This window comes from Nannospalax galili, unplaced genomic scaffold (assembly GCF_000622305.1).
Source record: "Nannospalax galili isolate Female #2095 unplaced genomic scaffold, S.galili_v1.0 scaffold286, whole genome shotgun sequence".
Lineage (NCBI taxonomy): Eukaryota > Metazoa > Chordata > Mammalia > Rodentia > Spalacidae > Nannospalax > Nannospalax galili.
The window spans coordinates 1,814,574-1,828,902 of NW_008359442.1; the positions used below are offsets into that span (position 1 = coordinate 1,814,574).

Sequence of the window (14,329 nt, forward strand, 5' to 3'; positions counted from 1 at the left end):
AAAAAAAAAAAAAAAAAAAAAAATGATGCTTTAAACTAAAAGGAGTGATGCTAGAAAAGGAATGATGCTGAGACAATCTTGAGTTTCATACTTATATATCTATTATCTACTATTGCCAAAGTTGTTGGGGCACAGGGTTTTTTGTTCTTGTTTTGTTTATTTTGCTTATTCTGGAACTTGAGACTAAGGCTTTGAATGCACCAAGCATATGCTGTACCCCTATATCCCAGAGTTTAATTTCTGCATAGATGAGGAAATTAGCAACTATCAAACATTTCAACAAAGGGCTTAATCCTTGCAGGCTACTCGATACTGAGAATCTTTCTGAATTTTACGTATATATGTGTAGCTGTGTTAAGACAACCTTAATTGATGCTGTTGAACGGGCTGCTCTGTAGTTCTGTCATGGACTGTTAACTTCTATCTAGCTTATCATATACTTTTCTTTCTTTTCATAAAATACTGGTTTTGTGAAATATGTTCTTACTCTGTGTCCTCAGGCTGGCCTGGAACTCACTATGTAGCCTGATCTAACCTCAAACTCATGAGCTCCTCCTGCCTTAGCCTCCCAAATACTGAGATTACAGCTGTGGCCACCACACCCAGCTTATTTTAGCATTTTGGTCCTTTATGAACCTATGTAGTGAGAAATCCATTTAAATTTTATACTAAATTGTATTTAGGAAGAGAATACTAAAGAGGAACCAGACCTATTAGTAGCCATTTTGACCATCTCTGGCATGTCTTTATATCCGAATAATTTAGAAGGCCGAATAATGTGATTTATGGAAAAGGAGTAGATTCAATATAGTTACTACAACAACTATCAGTACTATAACCCTTTAAAATTGATAAATTTGCCCACTTACTTCTGCTGTTACTACATTGCACACACATAGACCAGTTTTTTGAATTATCCATCATTTTATAAAACTCATCTTTTTGTCAAGTTGTGAATATTACCTCTAGAATTGATTGCTTCGGTGTATGAAAGTTGAAACAACTAAATGTTGTACTTAATAATTGTTTTATTTCAGAGCAAGGCACAGAAGAAGTTAAAAAGTTGCTTTTACTCTTACTGGGTTGTGCAGTTCAGGTAAGCTAAAATATTTCTTCATATTTTTATTTTAATAAAACTGTGTTCTTCAAGTTTTTGTTTCTGAAAGACTTGATACACTACTGGTCTTCAAAGTCTATATTAGAAAATTTTAAGTATACATGGAGATTATGTTTAAAAAATTTACTGTCACTTTATTTCAAAATTTAGTTATAGCCTCAAAGTCATATATTAAAGACCTTATTTTTCCTATTCTGAGGTTTCTAATGACTCAGATTTTTATGTCTCTTTAGAGACATCTTTGAAAATCTCCCTCAAATTTCTTATGGTTTGCTCATGTGTGCTTATCTTTTAGGAAAAGAGAAGCAGGATTAGTAGTTAAAAGGAGAGAATATGTGAAAAATGTGTATGTGTGTGATATATGTACATGTAAGTGTTCATGTATGTGTACATGTGGTACACAGAGGTCAGCACCAGGTGTTTTCTTCAGTCACTCTCCACCATAATGAGCCTACTGTATAAAACATGAGAAATTATTCCTTTTATCCAGCTATATTCTTGTGCCCATTTACAAATTCTCTTTCTGTTGTAATCTTCCCTCCACTTCCACCCACCATCCAACTTCTTCTTAACATACTATCTGTAGCTCTCGTAACCACTGTGGGAGCAATGTTCATATAATTTATGTCATTAAATTTCTATTGTAATACACAAGTGATTGCTTAACAACTGATTAACTATTCTTAAATATGGTGTTTGTTGTCACTGCTGTTCAAATTTGGTACTCAGGTCCTTAGTTTGCAACACAATCCTTACTTATTTACAAATAGTGTATAACGGCATTTGCTTTCAGAAATAGTCTTGTGCCGGGTGTGGTGGCCCACACCTTTAATCCCAGCACTGGGAGGCAGAGGCAGGCATATATCTGTGAGTTCAAGGCCAGCCTGGTCTACAATAGTGAGTTCCAGGACAGTTGGGGCTTGAGAGAGACCCTGTTTCAAAAGACCAAAAACAAAAAAGTCTTGCTAGTGAATGTGGCATGAGTCTAGGTAGCAGAGCGACTGTGTAAATTTGGTTGTTACTACTGGTTACTCGGGTTATTAATGCTGTTTGCTAGAATTGACAATGGGAGTGGAATAGAAAGAAGAACATCCTTTATGAACATTTTAGGAAATAACCTAGCATATTAAAGATACCATTATTGCCATCATTAAGAGCAGGAAATAAAAGGATACAAAATCTGATTCACTTTGCTTCATCTAAATAATTCATCATAGATGTTAGAAGTAAGAAGGGCAGTGCTCTTTTTTCTAGCAAGTTAAGTCTTTGTTAATACCATCTTGTGGTCACCGGCTGAGGCTGCTCTCCTCCAGCTATGGTCGCTCTTCTGCTCTCTCAGTTCCTCTGATCAGTCGTCTGGTCCAGACCCCAGGGCTGGTGAGGAGTCTGCGCCAGCACCAGCACCTCCGCATTCAGATGCAGGAGACCAGGTTCAATGACACAGATCTGCTTTATTGCAGGAAATATGGGCTTATATAGGGGTAATAGTCCAATCATAACACAGCATATGGGATCCCTTATTAGCATGGCAGACTAGTATCCTATTATAATCTAGCAGGGCAGATGCCCTATTAGCATGATAAGTTTCAGATCCTCTAAGCTTCGGATTCCTGGAAACCATGAGACTTACATAGTTTTCTCTCTGATAAGAAACAGGAAGCACTGCATTCCACATGATAGGTGTGTAAGGCAAAAGGCAAAATCAGTCACAAGATTTTCCATAACATCTCCCCCTATTTTTTCATTTTTAAGAGTGAGGCACAGTTGAATATATAGCACACTGATATCAGTCCAGGGGCTGTATGTCGCGGATTTTTCTGTTGTGCATCAAGGCAAGGTAGAGTGGCTTGGGAGGCAAGAGATTGATCCCTTATTGTTGGCCCCATCCTTCAAGATGGCAAGTTCTCTCGAGAGCAGGCTGGGCCAACTCCATGCCAACCAGTGGGAGTCAGCCAGTGGGAGTCAAGATTCTTTGCCTTGGCATTGTTGTCCCCACCTCAAGGGTCACCTAGCATTATGGACTATGCCTGTCTTAGGTTGTCCCATCTCTCGGGATCTTACCCGTCATTGACTACCAGCCCTCTAAGGGTGAGTCCCTTGGTATGGTCTAGCAGAAGGAGAGGCAGTGTATCAAGCTTTGGCCCATGCAAAGGCCTCTTAACTACTAATAATTTAATAAAAGCCGATGGAGCAGGGTTGTCCCATCTGGGGTAACGATGGAGATTAGGGAGTGGCAAGTTCTAGGCATTGGTCTCACAGTCTGCCAACAGGAGTATATATCACAAGGCATTTCCTGTGGCTCTGGCAGTCGAGCCGTTGTCTCAGGTCTGTTGCATGGTTGTTCCGTAAGACTTTATACCTGTGCTTAAGCCTATTTTTCATATCTCTATTATTATAGGTTGGTAAGGGCAAGGAACAGCGGGTCCTTGTTTGCAGAGACATGCCTGGCAAGATCTGGAGGCAGGGCAACAGCTAACTGAACCAGAGAAATACGAGTTTTAACAAAATTATCAAGACCCTTAAACAATGCAGGGTCCAAAAATCAGGAGTTAGCAGTGATGATGGCACATATAATAAGGAACACAGGCAAAGGTTTTCCTCTGGATTGAGGACTTAGCTTAGCTAATGTCTCTGTTTGTGGAGAAAGATGTTAGAGGTCTCCCCAGGTTGGTAGCTTTCGTGGTCTGTGACATTGGATCAGTCTCTCGGTAGTCTGCCATCTCCGGGGTCAGTGATTGTGGAAGGAGGTTTTCCGTTGCAGGCAATTCTGATGTTCCGGGCTGGGATCCAGATGGGGCTGGAAGATTATCTGGAAAGACAAAAGCATAGCCTCACCCTTGTGTTAATAATAGGTGTAGACCTTTCCATTCACTTGTGAGAGGGTCCTTCCATCTCACCATGGGGGCAGGAGTGGGCTGAGTGAACACCCCCCAATGCTTTATTGCTGGTGGGAGGCCATTGGAGTCAAATTTAGAAAATTTAATACAAATAAAGCTTGTTGTATAACAAAATTGGGGTCCTTATAGCGGGGGCCTTTATCATTGTCTTCCCCTATTTTCTGTATTTGTTTAATGAGTGTTTGGTGGGTACGTTCAACAATCCCTTGACCCTGAGGATTGTAAGGTGTACCAGTTATATGCCTAATATTCCAGTCAGAGCAAAACTGGCTGAAGGTAGCAGAAACATAACAAGGACCATTATCTGTTTTTATTTGCCAAGGAACTCCCATAAGGACCATGACATATTTGACAGTCCTTATGGCATGAGAAGCTGTCTCACCAGAGCAGGCCAACGCAAAATGGATATTGAAATAAGTGTCAATAATATGATGGATATACTTGAGCTTGCCAAAAGGAGAAAAATGAGTGACGTCCATTTGCCATATCTTGTTGGGGCCAAGACCTCTAGGGAGAATTGTGACGGGTTGTAATGGTCCCAGAGGTAGAAGAGGGGCACAAGAAGAGCAGGCATGGACCAAATGCTTGCAGCTCTGAATTGGTAGAGTGGGTAGAAACCTATGTATAGCTTGGGGAAAAAGATGAAAATGGGCTTGTAAGTCTCTAGCGTGTTGAATTAGGGTGGAGTCTAGGGTGGTGCTCAGGACCAGTTTGTCAGTGGCGGCATTGCCCTCTGCCAGAAGCCCCGGGAGATTGGTATGAGAGCACAAGTGTTGAATAAACCAAGGGGCAGAGTGCTCAAATAATCCTTGGTTTAGCTATTGCTTCTGTGGAATCACCACCCTGCTCTGCACCCACCGCCATCGTCTTCAGGAGTGGGGCTGGCTTTGGGGCACCGGGGAGAAAGATGAAAAGGGGAGTGTAAGTCTCTAGCTTGTTGAATTATGGTGGAGTCTAGGGTGGTGCTCAGGACCAGTTTGTCAATGGTGGCATTGCCCTCTGCCAGAAGTCCTGGGAGACTGGTATGAGAGCATAAGTGTTGAATATACCAAGGGGCAGAGTGCTGCTTGAGTAATAGTTGTAATGAGGAGAGCAACAAATCAAGGGGACTCTGGCGGGGCTGGAAAGCTGCAAAGGCCAGATGTTGTAGAGTCTGGACTACATAAGCACTGTCAGAAAAAATTTTACAGGGAGTTCTAGGGAGATTCTGAAAGACCTGTAACATGGCTGAGAGCTCTCCGAGTTGTACAGATCCCTGGAAAGGGAAAACCTTATGTGAAGAGAATTGTCCTTCCTGGTAAATTACATGACCAAATTTGCATTTACTAGAATCAGTAAAGATTAGGGGAGCCTTAGGAAGAGGGTTACGCTTCGGGAATGCTTGGGGAAATAGGGACAGGGGAAGTTGTCTTATTCCTTGAAGGAGTTTATGTTTAGATCAGGATAATGATTGTCATATTTCCCCTGATAGACTAGTAGGAGACTTTGGAAGCCGGGGTTGTCAAGGAACAATGACTGGAGCATGTGAAGTGGAAGTATAAGAGCAAACGATTCGGGTTTGCGGCCATACAGAAGGTGGGAGGTGTGGACAAGTTTAAGGGCTAGCATAGCCCATGCCTCAATAGCCGGGGTGACCTTGTGAAGTTGACTCCATGCAGAGTGGACCCATATCAGGGGACTCTGGATCTGCCAGAACGCTCCCAAAGGGGTGTTTTTAGTAGGAATAACTAGTGCTTGGATGGGCAACTTTGGCTGTGTCCTATTTACAAATGCTTGGGACAGGTGAGAATTGATCATTGTGACAACACGTTTTGCCTCTGGAGAGACCTTGTGGGGAATGGAGACCATATCAGTACACCACAAGAGGTCAAAGAGCGGTATAAGCTTTTCTGTGGACATGGGTAAGAAGCCCTGTATCCAGTTGATGTTGCCACAGAGGGTCTGCGCCTCTGAAAGGGTAACCTCATCTGGTAAGAACAGGAGCTATGGGCCAGATGACATCTTGAATAGAGTGGTCCAAAAAGGTATAAGGGGCATGTAACTGTATTTTATCTGCTGCAATACCTAATGCCTGGAGGTTTGTTTTGAATTTTTGAAAAGCTCCTTGTAAGACCTTAGGATCCTTATGGGTGATAAGAATGTCATCCATATAATGTAAAATATAAACCTCAGTCAGCAAAGGTCTGCAGGCATGGGCCACATAATATTGGCAGATAGTAGGACTGTTTTTCATGCCCTGAGGCAAAACCTTCCATTGATAGTGTTGAACTGCTGGAAGGTTATGGTTAGTGGCAGGTATAGAGAAGGCAAAATAAGGCTTACCATCATCATGAAGAGGAATAGAGAAGAAACAGTCCTTAATATCTATTATAATAATTGTGCATTCTTTGGGGATAGCAGTAGGGTGAGGCAGTCCCGGTTGAAGGGTCCCTAAAGGCTTCATATGCTCATTAATAGCCCTTAAATCATGTAAAACTCTCCATTTTCCTGATTTCTTTTGTATTACAAAAATGGGAGAATTATGAGGACTAAGGGAGGACTCGATAGGACCCAAGGATAATTGTTCCTGGACCAAAGAGATCAAGTGAGTTAATTTATGTAAAGGAAGAGGCCTCTGCTCCACTCATATGGGAGCTTTAGTGTCCCACATTAGTTTAATGGGGGGGGGGCCTGGGCAGCGAAGCAGTGGCTGTTAGAATTGGGGGTGAGGGTGGAGGGCATTACCTAAACCACTGGTCTACAATGCAGTTGTCATAAAAGGCTTTGTCATCTGTTGTTAAAACAGCTTCCAAGTCGCTAAGGATATCTCTCCCCCTCAAATTATGGGGAAGTCCCATGGCTAAGAGCAGTCTAACAACTCCTGTGTTGCCACTCAGATCAGTCCAGATTACCGGACGTTGGACTTGTTGGGTGTTCTGTAAACCCCCAACTCCTTGTATAGGGGGTCCAGGTTTGCAGTGCCAATGAGACAATGCTTCCTCTTGTCTGATTACAGTAATATCGGCCCCTGTATCAATTAGGCCTTTAAACTTATGGCCATCTAGGGAAAGTTGCATCCTAGGCTTATGCAAATCAATAGGTATCATCCATTGGACATGGGGGGTGTATTTCCTTACTTCCTTTCTTTGGGGCGGGGCTGAGAGGCGCCCTGTTGCCCGTTTAAAGGCACCTTTTGTATGGGTTTACCATCTGCATCCACCTTATACTTGCATTCTCTTGCCCAATGAAAGCCTTTGTGGCATCTCAGGCATTTTGGTGGGAACCTGGCTCCTTTTGGCCTCTCATAATCTTATTAGGACAGGTACGTGACCAATGGCCCTGTCCCCCACAGGCCCAACATTTGCCTTTGTCCATCTTGGCCTGCGGCTGATGAGTAGCCAGTGCCTCAGCAAGGGCTGTGGCATGGGCCCGAGCAGTCCCCACATCTCGGCAGGCCAGAATCCATTCAGAGACATCCTTGTGTCTATGGCAAGGCGACACTCTGTAGAGCAGCCTTCATATACAAGATCCTTGAGCAAGGCATTGGCAGCTCCCTGATGACTGATCTTTCTACTTATACTTTGTTGGCATCTCTCAACAAAATCAGAGAAAGACTCACCTGGTTTTTGTATCAGTTTGGTTAATTTGGTATCACCAAGAGTCGGCATACTTCAAAAAGCACAAAGCGCGCAAAGCTGTACTTGTTCAAAGTAGCAGGGAGGTCCCTGTGCCTGAGCTGGCGGGGGGGTCTTAAAATTGCCACATCCTACTAGAGCATCAAATCCAATGTTTTGGACGTTTACATTTCTATTGCGCTCTGCCTGTTGTTCATATTCATCTTGGTAAGCAGCTTTCCAAAAAGGAAATCGCCTCCCTGTAAAGCAGGCACGGACGATATTCTGCCAATCAAAGGGGGTATTGGCCGAATGACTGATTGTATCTAATAACTGACCAAACCAGGGGGAGTAATGCCATCCTCAACTGCTGCCTTATGCAGCTTTCTTAAGGTATGATGAGAATATGGATTCCAGACATTGGGGTTCTGTTGTCCCTGATTGACAGTATCTGGGAAGAACTGTGGGAAATCTCCCATTGTATCATAGAAGAGGGGCCTAGGCAGGAGGGGCTTCCAGTCCTCCTCCGGGAGGGAGGGAGGGGTAGGTGGACTGGGGGGAAATTTCCTTAAAGCCAGTATAAGATGGTAGAGGGTAGCCACCACCATGTAATGGCGGCACAGAAGCAGTCTTAACTTCTGTTTTTCATCAAGGGATCTCTCAAACCCCAATTCCTCATTTTTCATATCATCATTAGCAGTCATTGTTTCATCAGAACAAGAATCCGTTAGTTTTGTATTAACTGGAAATGCCTGGGACAGGCCGTCCCCAGAGTCCTGTTGTTGTATTTGCTCATCTATCTCCTTTAATAGGAGATTGTCCTGTTGAAGGGCTTTGGGGGGAACCCCCAAAAGGGAGGCCAGAATGGCTGCCACAATGGGGTAGAACAGCCCAGACTGGGCATCCCTCCCTGACTTCTCTACACCAGGCCAAGAATAGAATGCAAGCCTATTGTTCGGGATCCCAGCAACGAGAATCTGTAAAGCAGGGGGCAAGAGCTAGTACTTCATCTAAAACCTTAGTTACATCCTTTTCTGTTACCCTAATATGCCTACTCCTGAGGAGAGGAACCAGTGCAGCAGCACGGGGGCCGGCAGCAGCTGGATGACTATACCCCATACCAGAGGTCACTCACCCTGCAAGATGTACCCAAAGGGACTCAGGAACCATTCAAGGAGATGATCAGTGAAGACAGGAGCGGCACGCCCAACCAAGGATCGCGAGCCAGAAGAAAAAGCAGAACAAAACGAAAGTGGCGAGCAACCATGGGAAGAGCACCGAGAAAGGGGGCATCGGGAGCCCAAGGTGTTACAGCTCGGTGGGGAGGGGGTCCCAGCCCCACGTTTGGGCACCAGCTGTGGTCGCCGGCTGTGGCTGCTCTCCTCTGGCTATGGTCGCTCTCCTGCTCTCTCAGTTCCTCCGATCAGTTGTCCTGTGTGGACCCCAGGGCTGGCCAGCATCGCCACATTCAGACGCAGGAGACCAGGTTCTGTGACACAGATCTGCTTTGTTGCAGGAAATTACAGACTTATATAGGGGTAATAGTCCAATCATAACACAGCATATGGGATCCCTTATTAGCATGGAAGACTAGTATCCTATTACAATCCAGCAGGCCGGATGCCCTATTAGCATGATAAGTTTCAGTTTCTCTTAAGTTTCAGATTCCTGGAAACCATGTGGCTTACATAGTTTTCTCTCTGATAAGAAACAGGAAGCACTGCATTCCAGCATGATAGGTATGTAAGGCAAAAGGCAAAATCAGTCACAAGACTTTCCACAACACCATCTGCCCTTCTATTTCTGCCACTGAGAACCTTACCTAGATTTATTTTCTTGTTTGTTTGGCTTTTTTTGAGACAGGGTTTCCCTGTAACCCCAGCTGGTCTGGAATTTGCTGTGTAGACCAGGCTGGTCTTCATCTCACAGAAATCCACCTGCCTCTTCCTCCCAAGTGCTAGGATTAAAGACATGTGCCACCACATCTGGCTAAGAATTTTTTTTTAAATAACTGAATGGCTGTTGATATTTGTTTTTGAAAATAACAACAAACAAGCCAGGCGTGGTGAGAGGCAGAGGCAGGCAGATTTCTGTGAGTTCAAGGCCACAGCCTGTTCTACATGGAAAATTCCAGGAGCTGATGCTACGGGAAAACCCTGTCTCAAAAAAAGACCAAAAAAATAACAACAATGAACATATTTTTCTTGAAATTAAGTAATGAAGCATTCCTGTAAAAGTAACTACTGTAACAGATATGTAAATTTGTTTTATTGATGCATAAAACTAAGTGCAGTGCGACTGAAAGAAAAATGGTATATAAGCAAACCTGGCTATGCTTTAGAACCTACTTTCTAAATAGCTTACATTAATATTGCCATATAATTAGAGCAAGGCTTTCAAGTTAAATAGTCTTAATTTTTTTTTTTTTTTCTTTTTGGTCTTTTTGAGACAGGATCTCCCTGTAACCCCAGCTGTCCTGGAACTCACTATGTAGACCAGTCTGGCCTTGAACTCAGAGAGATCCACCTGTCTCTGCCTCCCGAGTGCTGGGATTAAAGGCATGTGCTACTACACCCGGCAAGTAGTCTTAATTTTTAAAAAATTTTTTTTATTATTTTTATTTCGTTTGTGTGTATTGCCTGCCTGTGTGTAAGTGCACCTATGTTGTTATTTCCTGTGAAGGTTAGAAGAAGGCATCAGAGCTCCTAGAATTGGAGTTACGGAGGATTGTTAGCTGCCACATGGGTGCTGGGAACCAATCCTGGGTCCTCAGTCAGTGCTCCTAACCGCTGAGCCATCTCTCCAACTCCCTAATTTTTAATTTACTATCTTGTTATATACGATATTCTTAGTTTTTCTATAAATATATTAGTTGGTTATGTTTATCTTTCTATAGATTACCATAAGCCAAATTCATATAAAATGGAAATGAATTAACATAATTTGAAAACAGTAAATATTATTTCAGATAGTTTTGGAAAAGGGAGGAAGTCTGCTTCATAGTCTAAAAGGCATAGAATGGAAATATTGTATAAAATGACAATTATTATATAAATATATGCATGGGTGTGATATTGTAAACTATGCATTAAAAAAAGTGATTTTGAGGTATTTAGAAAGAATAAAACTTGTCAGTAAGCTTTACGCTTGAGGGTAGAAAGTAACTTTAGTATGTTTTTAACTGAACAAAAGGAGTTCAAAAAGCTAATATAAAACATGTGAGAAGTTGTAGGATCATATTTGAAGGATGTCCAGGACCCAAAGTAATAAATTTATTTGAAAATAAAGGATACTCAGGTAATTAATTTTCCATATTATGTGTGTGTATATGATGTATGTGTGTGATATGTATGTGAGGGAGGGAGAATGTGTGCAGTGGTCCATGTATGGAGATCATATGACAATCTCAGATGTCAGTTCTCATTTCTACCTTGCTTGAGACAGGGTTTTATTAGCTGCTGCATATTTTGGGGCCAGTGCATTTCTGGGGTTTCTCCTTTCTCTGCTTCCCCTCTCACTGTAGTAGTACTGGGATTATAGGCATACATGCCCAGGTTTATGATCATTTTGGGGATTTGAACTCAGGTCCTCACACTTAACCTGGCAAATGCTTTACCCATTAAGCCATCTTCTCAGCCCTCAAGAGACAATAACTTTTATCAGTTGTGGAAAACAAACATTATTCAAAATCTTAATTAAACGGGGAGATGGAAAAGTGGTCATATTTTGGTCTTTGATACGATGTGAGCCTGTCAAGAACTTGAAACCCAGTTCACAGTGGAACACATGTGCCTCTGCCACACACACACACACACACACACACACACACACACACAAATTCAGTAAATAAAATGTAAAGAAAGGTCTTAATTTAAGCTTAGAGGCCAATAGACTAACAGTGTGAGATGATTACTGTAATGCTAAATACACTGATACTATTTTATTTACTTTTCTGTTGCTGTGATAAAACACCATGGTCAAGGCAACTAATAGAAGGAAGAGTTTATTTAGACTTATGGTTCCAGAGGTAATGAGAGTCCATCATGGTGGGGAGGCATCGCAGCAAGTGACAGGCATGGACACAGGAGCAGGAAGCAGAGAGCTCACACCTTGAACTGCACTCTCAACCTGCCCCCTCCCCCCAAGATTCCATGACTTCCCAATAGCACCACCAGCTGGGGAAAAAATGTTCAAATACTTGAGCCGATTGGGGACATTTCTCATTCAAAGCTCCACAGATGCAAAAAAAGTATTTTCTAGAGCCTGCTTAGAGTTTCAGGAAAGGCCTCCTTTATTAAGATAAATGAAAATGAAGCTTTCCTTTTTAAGATAGCATTTCATCACTTTCCTGGGATTCACAGCTTCTAGGTGGCCTGGTGCCAGCACCTTTCCTGGGCTCCATGAGCCCTCTGAACCAGGTCCTGCCCTCATAGCCCTGAGCTTCCTGGGCTGCGCAGCCTCCAGTGTCCTGGTACCAGCACCTTCCCTGGGTAAGTCCAGCACGCCCAGCGCGCCTCGACTCCCCCAGCCTCTTTCACCCTCCCAGCTCCCCAGCAGAGTCTCTCCTCCTAGGCTGGGTACAGGCCCATTTCTTGTCTTGGCACCGCAGATACCGGGGCTAACCTCTCAGCCCAGAGCCACCACTGCTTCCTGATCCCTTACAACAGGACCAACCCATTTCTCCCTGCAGCCCCCAGGAACCCTCTGGGCCTGGTACTGCCCTCACCTCCCTTTACTTCCCTGGGTGGCACAGCCACCTGCTTCCTGAGACCAGCATCCATCCTGGGCCCTTCTCCCAGGCCAGCCCAGCCCCCAAATTCTTGAGGGCAGCATCTTTCCATCTGAGCTTCATCTCACTTGGGCCTCTGTGGGAACGCCTGAAGACAAAAGCAATTAGGCCACTCCAATATAAAATCAAAAGAGAGAACCTGAAGCCTAGACCAACCAGCTTTTCATGCCCAACAAGTAAGCCACAAAGGCACATAAAGTTTACAAAAAGAAGCAGATCTAAACTCAACAAAGGAAGGCTTGAGTCTCACACAACAATCAGAAACTATGAAGGAAATTCACATGTCAAAGTCACAAAGAAAAAACAATAACATGAAAAACCAAAATAATGTATCCCCACCAAATATTAATAGTCTTCTAGAGGAGTACAATGAGAACTCCCTAGAGATAACACAGGACATGGAACTCAAAAGAACAATTATAAACATGATAAAAGAATTCAGTGAATTTAAAGAACACACAAAGAAAGAACTGAAGGAAGATAGGGATAAACTTCTGAATGAATTAAGAAAAGAGTTAGAAATACTGAGGAATACTCAGGCTGAAATGAAGAAGGAAGTAAGAGGAGAAAGCCTCATCAATATGATGAACGAAATGGAAAACAATATCAAGACTGGAAGATAAATTGGATAAATTAGACCACTCAAGCAAAGACTATGAAAAATTTTAAAAAACACGAGAAGGGAATATGCAAGAATTGTATGACACAATTAAAAAAAAACCAAACTTACGAATCTTAGGCATACAGGAAGGAGAAGAATCTCAAGATAATGGTATGGAACAGATCTTCAACAGGATTGTAGAAGAAAATTTCCCAACATTAAAAAACATGCCCATACAAATACAAGAAGCACATAGAACACCAAATAGGCAAGCCAGAAAAGAAACTCTCCACAGCACATCATAGTAAAAACACTAAACATTCAGAACAAAGAAACAATAAGTGAAAGCTGCAAAAAAAAAAAAAAAAAAAAATCACATATAAAGGAAAATCCATCAGGATTACAGCTTACTTTTCAGTGCAAACTATGAAAGCCAGAAGAGCCTGGACCAAAGTATTCCCAGCTCTATATGACCACAGATGCCAACCCAGATTACTTTACCCAGCCAGAATATGTCTATCATAGTTGAAGGGGAAAGAAAAATTTTGCATGAAATAAATAGGCAGAAATAATTCATGTTCACAAAACCAGCCCTTCAGAGTGTTCTTGAAGCAATACAAAGAGCTAAAGAAAGGAATGACTATACACAAGGGGTGACAGAAAGAAATCTAATGAAGGTATAACTTTGGAAATGCACAGCTATATCAAGAATGAACACAGAAAAATGACAGGAATCAATACACATCTTTCATTAATAACTTTAAATATCAATGGAATGAACTCCCCAGTCAAAAGACACAGACTAGTTGAATGGATTAAGAAGCAAAATTCATCTTTTTGTTGTCTGCAGGAGACCCATCTCACCTTCAAAGATCAGTACTACCTTACGGTGAAAGGACAAGAAAAAAAAATATTCCAAGCAAATGGTGCTCAGAAAAAAACAGGTGTTGCAATGCTAATATCTGACAAAATTATTCAAATTAGAACTAATCAGAATAGATAAAAATGGCCACTCATTCTAATCAAAGGGACAATTGACAAAGAAGTTATTACAGTCATGAACATATATGCACCAAACTCTGGCACATTCAACTTCATAAAAACAGTACTATAGGGCTTTCAGACACAGATTAATCCCAAATCAATAATAATAGGGGACTCTAGTACCCCTCTGTCTCCATCAGACATGTCAACAGAACAAAGAATACACAGAGAAATCTGAATTCAAATGGACCTAACACACATCTATTGAATATTCCACCCAAGCACCAAAGAATATACTTTCTATTCAGTGCCCCATGGAACTCTCCAAAACTGACCACATCCTGGGGC

At 42.3% G+C, this 14,329-nt stretch overlaps 1 protein-coding gene across 2 annotated transcripts in view; it reads left to right on the plus strand.

The window, feature by feature from the left end:
• Ccdc88a (coiled-coil domain containing 88A) overlaps positions 1 to 14,329 on the plus strand; it is a 185,010-nt gene that overhangs the window by 68,795 nt on the left and 101,886 nt on the right. For both annotated transcript variants that reach the window (XM_008823003.3, XM_029558654.1), the window contains exon 5: positions 1,038 to 1,096. In XM_008823003.3, coding sequence (XP_008821225.1) covers positions 1,038 to 1,096 — 59 coding nt within the window. The remainder of the gene's footprint in view (positions 1 to 1,037; positions 1,097 to 14,329) is intronic.